The 5,624-nt window shown below is 56.5% G+C and overlaps 1 protein-coding gene across 1 annotated transcript in view; it reads left to right on the top strand.

The window, feature by feature from the left end:
- Positions 1-4,547: 4,547 nt before the first annotated feature.
- The window catches only part of LOC311164148 (forkhead box protein J1-like), a gene marked incomplete at both ends in the record, with an annotated part of 7,444 nt that continues 6,367 nt past the window's right edge, over positions 4,548-5,624 (top strand). Inside the window, one exon of the mRNA XM_084223482.1 lies at positions 4,548-5,024. Coding sequence (XP_084079608.1) covers positions 4,548-5,024 — 477 coding nt within the window. The remainder of the gene's footprint in view (positions 5,025-5,624) is intronic.

Below are 5,624 nucleotides of genomic sequence, written 5' to 3' on the forward strand. Positions count from 1 at the left end.
AACAAAATACCTAAACCTGAATAATAACCTAAATACACTAAAGGTAAAACAAAAGCCCAAACCAAGAGCAAACCAAATCCCCAACCATAACCCTGACCCAACACTGAACCCTAACCCTACTCATAACCCTAACCCTAACCCTAACCATAACCCTAACCCTAACCCCTAGGCCTGACCCTAACCCCTAGGCCTGACCCTAACCCTACTCCTTGCTCTTACCCTAACTCTAACCCAGCATTCACTTATAAGCAAAAACCAAACCCAAATCATAATCATAAAGCTAAAATAAATCCTAATAAAAAAAAAAAAAAACCAAACCCTGAGTCTCACCCAAAATCTAACCCTGAAGACAATGCTGACAATAATCCTAACAAAATAGCCAAACCAGAATCCTATTCCAAACCCAAATAACACTGAAGCAAAAACAAAAGCCCAAACCAAGAGCAAACCCAAATGCTAACCATAACCCTGACCAAACACTGAACCTAACCCTAACCCAACACTAACCTATATGCAAAAACCAAACCCAAAAACATAACTCTAAGCTAAAAAACCTACTCAAAAAACCCCAAGTCTCACCCAAAATCTAACCCTGAAGACAATGCTGACAATAATCCTAACAAAATCACCAAACCTGAATAATAACCCAAATACCACTAAAGCGAAAAGAAAAGCCCAAACCAGGAGCAAACCCAATCCCCGACCACAACCCCGACCAAACGCGGAGCCCGGATCGCCCCGCTCGCCTCCTCTGCAAACGCGCAGCGGCGCCGTGCGGCTGCTCCGCTGAGCGCGGCCCGGGGCGATCCCGGCGCTCACCCGGCACGGCACGGCACGGCCCGGCACGGCTCGTGTGGGAGCAGCGGCTGCGGGGATCCCTTGTGGATCCCTTTCCTTTTCCCTCTCCCCCTCCTCTTCCTCTTCTTCTCCCTCTTCCTTTCCTTTTTCCCCTCTCCCCCTCCTCTTCCTCTTCTTCTCCCTCTTCCTTTCCTTTTTTCCCTCTCCCCCTCCTCTTCCTCTTCTTCTCCCTCTCCCCCTCCTCTTCCTCTTCTTCTCCCTCTCCCCCTCCTCTTCCTCTTCTTCTCCTTCTCCCCCTCCTCTTCCTCTTCTTCTCCCTCTCCCCCTCCTCTTCCTCTTCTTCTCCCTCTCCCCCTCCTCTTCCTCTTCTTCTCCCTCTCCCCCTCCTCTTCCTCTTCTTCTCCTTCTCCCCCTCCTCTTCCTCTTCTTCTCCCTCTCCCCCTCCTCTTCCTCTTCTTCTCCCTCTCCCCCTCCTCTTCCTCTTCTTCTCCCTCTCCCTCTCCTCTTCCTCTTCTTCTCCCTCTCCCTCTCCTCTTCCTCTTCTTCTCCCTCTCCTCTTCCTCTCCTCTCCTCTCCTCTCCTCTCCTCTCCTCTCCTCTCCTCTCCTCTCCTCTCCTCTCCTCTCCTCTCCTCTCCTCTCCTCTCCTCTCCTCTCCTCTCCTCTCCTCTCCTCTCCTCTCCTCTCCTCTCCTCTCCTCTCCTCTCCTCTCCTCTCCTCTCCTCTCCTCTCCTCTCCTCTCCTCTCCTCTCCTCTCCTCTCCTCTCCTCTCCTCTCCTCTCCTCTCCTCTCCTCTCCTCTCCTCTCCCTGAGCACGGAGCTGTTCCCGCGGCACTTTCTGGGCTGCAGGGACAAAGGGACACCGGCGCTCCCTTTTTGTTCTGCGACCTTTGGGACTGGAGCGATGCCGGACACGGCATCAGGGCGGGACACGGGGCACGACACGGGGCAGGACAGAGAGCGGGACACGGGGCAGGACACGCAGAGGGCAGGACAGAGAGCGGGACACGGGGCAGGACACACGGAGGGCAGGACAGAGGGCGGGACACGGGGCAGGACACACGGAGGGCAGGACAGAGGGCGGGACACGGGGCAGGACACACGGAGGGCAGGACAGAGGGCGGGACACGGGGCAGGACACACGGAGGGCAGGACAGAGGGCGGGACACGGGGCAGGACACACGGAGGGCAGGACAGAGGGCGGGACACGGGGCACGACAGGGGCAGGGCGCACACAGGGCACGACACGGGGCAGGACAGAGAGGGACACGGGGCAGGACACACAGAGGGCAGGACACACAGAGGGCAGGACACGGCACGGGACACAGGGCAGGACACGGGGCAGGACACGGTGTAGGACGGACAGGGCAGGACAGCGGGCGGGACAGAGGGCAGGACACACGGGGCGGGACAGAGGGCAGGACACACACACAGGGCGGGACAGAAGGCAGGACACACACACAGGGCGGGACAGAAGGCAGGACACACACACAGGGCGGGACAGAAGGCAGGACACAGACACAGGGCGGGACAGAGGGCAGGACACAGACACAGGGCGGGACAGAAGGCAGGACACACACACAGGGCGGGACAGAAGGCAGGACACACACACAGGGCGGGACAGAATGCAGGACACACACAGGGCGGGACAGAAGGCAGGACACACACACAGGGCGGGACAGAAGGCAGGACACAGCCTTCGGCACCGCTGGCGCTGCCTGCAGCCCCGCTCTGGGCACGGCGGTGCCCCGGCACCCCCGGGGACCGTCCCCGCTGCGATCCCGCCAGCGCCGGCGCCTCCGCGCTGCTCTTTCCCGTTCCCCTTCTCCTTTCCCACGCGCTGGTTTCTCATCTCCTCCGTGCTCCTGCCCTTCCACAATCCCCGCTCTCCCTCCCGAGCCGCGGGGCTGCCGGGGGCTGCCGGGGGCCGGGGCTGCAGCGAGCGAACGGGCGAGGAGGGAGCGCCCCGGTGCTGCCGCGGCTCCCTCGGTGCCGCCGCTCCGCTGAGCCTGACGAGGGACAAAGGAGCCCGTTTGGCGACCGGGCGAGAGAATGCCCGTTCCCGGGAGCCGCCCGCGAGCCCCCCGCCCCAAACGGCGGCGACCCCCGCGCGCCCGGGGTTCCGCAGCGCTCCCGCCGCCGCCGCCGCCGCCGCCGGGCCAGCGGCCGCTGCTGCCCTCCGGCCGCTCCCTCTCCCTCCCTCCCTCTCTCTCCTGGCCCAAAAGCAGTCCGGAGGCGGAAGCAGAGCCGCATCCCCGGCCCGGCGCTCCCCGCAGGCTGAAGGTGCCGCTCGCTCGGAGGGACGCGGGACTTGGGGTCACTCCCTGCTGCGGGGTGGTTTTGGGGACCAGGGGAAGGGCGGCACGGCAAACAAATGGCATCGAAGCGGAGGAAATCGGTGGCAGGGACGGGATAGGAGGATGGATGAGGTTTTTAGGGTTTTTGGGGTCGAAGTGTTGGGCCCTGGGATGTGTCGAGGTGTTGGATCCTCCTGGCAGGATTGAGGAACAGCCTCGCCCGGCGGGATGCAGGACTGGGTTTGTGTTCTTTAAGGGCGGGGAGGGGATGTTGATTTCTTTCCTGCTAAAACCTCTCCGGGCAGCGCCAGCCTGGCGGGTTTAGGGGGCTTAGAGGGAATTTCCCCGCGGCTCAGGGCTGTAAAACCCCTCAGGGCAGGCAGGGCGTTCCATTGCATTCCATCGCGCAACCTTTTCATGAATATTCATAACCCCTGGCCCCGCATGGTAATCAGATCAAGGGCATGCCTTGTTTGCTGCGGCGTTGCACGGGGGTCTTTGGTGGTCTCTGAGGCCGAAGATTGAGGTCTTCCTCATGGCTGAGATGAGAATCTTGACTCCATGTTTCAGAAGGCTGATTTATTATTTTGTCATATGTGGTATATTAAAAATGCTACATTAAAACTATACTAAAGAGAAAGGAGACATGAGAAAGCTAGAAAGGAATGAATAATAAAATCTTGTGACTGACCAGAGAGTCCAACACAGCTGGACCTGTGATTGGTCATTAATTAAAAACAACCACACGGGACCAATCAAAGGTGTTGCTAAACCATCTCCAGACCACATTCTGCAGCCTTCAGATAATTATTGTTTACATTTCATTTCTGAGGCCTCTCAGCTTCTCAGGAGAAGAATCCTAGTGAATTTCCTAGCACTTAGAAAAGCAGGAATCAAAGAGTAGAGGAATCAAAATCCCCCATACTTCCCTTTTATTGCTTTCTAGTAGGGTCAGCTAAAGAAGCTATCAGGGCCATACCCCAAAAATGATGGTTCAACTCCTTCCCCTGCTAATCAACCCCCAGGCAAAACTAATTTTCATTACTAGTTTACTCCTAGGAACAAGCATTATAATCCCCAGCAACCATTGAATTATGGCCTGAACCAGCCTTGAAATTAATAAACTTCCCATCCTGTCATTGATCTCAAAATGCCACCACCCACAAGAGATTGAAGCTGCTACTAGCGATAGGATTTTCATAAAATATGTCAGCGACACTTGGTCTTCTCCCTGTATTGTTCTTTATGCAAGAAGCTTCAGAAATTTGCATTTTCCCGTGCCCTTTGTACCATGGCAGAGGTTTTTTTAAGTATAAAGGTTTAAATTCAACGCATAATTCTATGAGTTAAAATTAAAACGCTTAATTCACCTTGCTAACTCAAGTGAACTCCAAAAATCTCTCCAAAAACCTCTTATTTCACTCTGCCCCTTCCTCCTGCAGCCCGTGTGAGCCATGGTGTGCTCCAGCCCCGCGCTCAGAGCTCAGGGCTCGGGCCAGGAGGAGCAGCAGCCGGACCTGCTGTGGCTGGCCGACCTGACGGGCGCCCACCTCGGCCTGGCCCCCATCTCCCAGGACCCCGAGGATCGCTGCAGCATCTGGGAGAACCTGGTCAGCCTGGTGGACTTCCAGTGCCCGGGCTTCCCGCTGACCTCCGAGGAGCTCTGCCACTACATCGACATCCCCCGCTCGCCCGCGTCCTCCCCGGCCGCCGGGAGCCTGCCCCGGGCCGGGACCCCTCCCGGGCCCCCCGCGCCCCCGGGGCGCATCGACTACAGGACCAACGCGCACGTCAAGCCGCCCTACTCGTACGCCACCCTGATCTGCATGGCCATGGAGGCCAGCCAGCAGCCCAAGCTCACCCTGGCTGCCATCTGCAAGTGGATCAGCGACAACTTCTGCTACTTCCGCCGTGCCCACCCCAGCTGGCAGGTAGGAGGAGGGGTCTTGGTGTGGAAAGGGTCTGCTGAGGAAGGTGGGAGCCCCCCCTGAAATGGAGAATGGAAACCACTCCCCTCCTCATTCTAATTGCTATAAATTTTATATTAAAAATATGGGAGCAGGAATAACAGTTGGCCTTGGTTTGGAATGGCAGGTTCTGCTAAGAAAGGCAGGAGACTTCCCTGAAATGGAGAATGGAAACCCCCCTTCATCCTAATTGCTATAAATTTTATATTAAAAATATGGGAGCAGGAATGACAGTTTCCCTTGGTTTGGAAAGGCAGGTGTGTGCTGAGGAAGGTGGGAGACTCACCTGAAATGGAGAATGGAAACCCCCCCCCTCATCCTAATTGCTATAAATTTTATATTAAAAATATGGGAGCAGGAATAACAGTTTGACTTGGTTTGGAATGGCAGGTTCTGCTAAGAAAGGCAGGAGACTCCCCTGAAATGGAGAATGGAAACCCTCCCCCTCATCCTAATTGCTATAAATTTTATATTAAAAATATTGGGGGAAGAAATAACAGTTTGACTTGGTTTGGAATGGCAGGTGTGTGCTGAGGAAGGCGGGAGCCCCCCCTGAAATGGAGA

Source organism: Fringilla coelebs (genome assembly GCF_963513975.1).
Source record: "Fringilla coelebs genome assembly, chromosome: 30".
NCBI classification, from domain to species: Eukaryota; Metazoa; Chordata; class Aves; order Passeriformes; family Fringillidae; genus Fringilla; species Fringilla coelebs.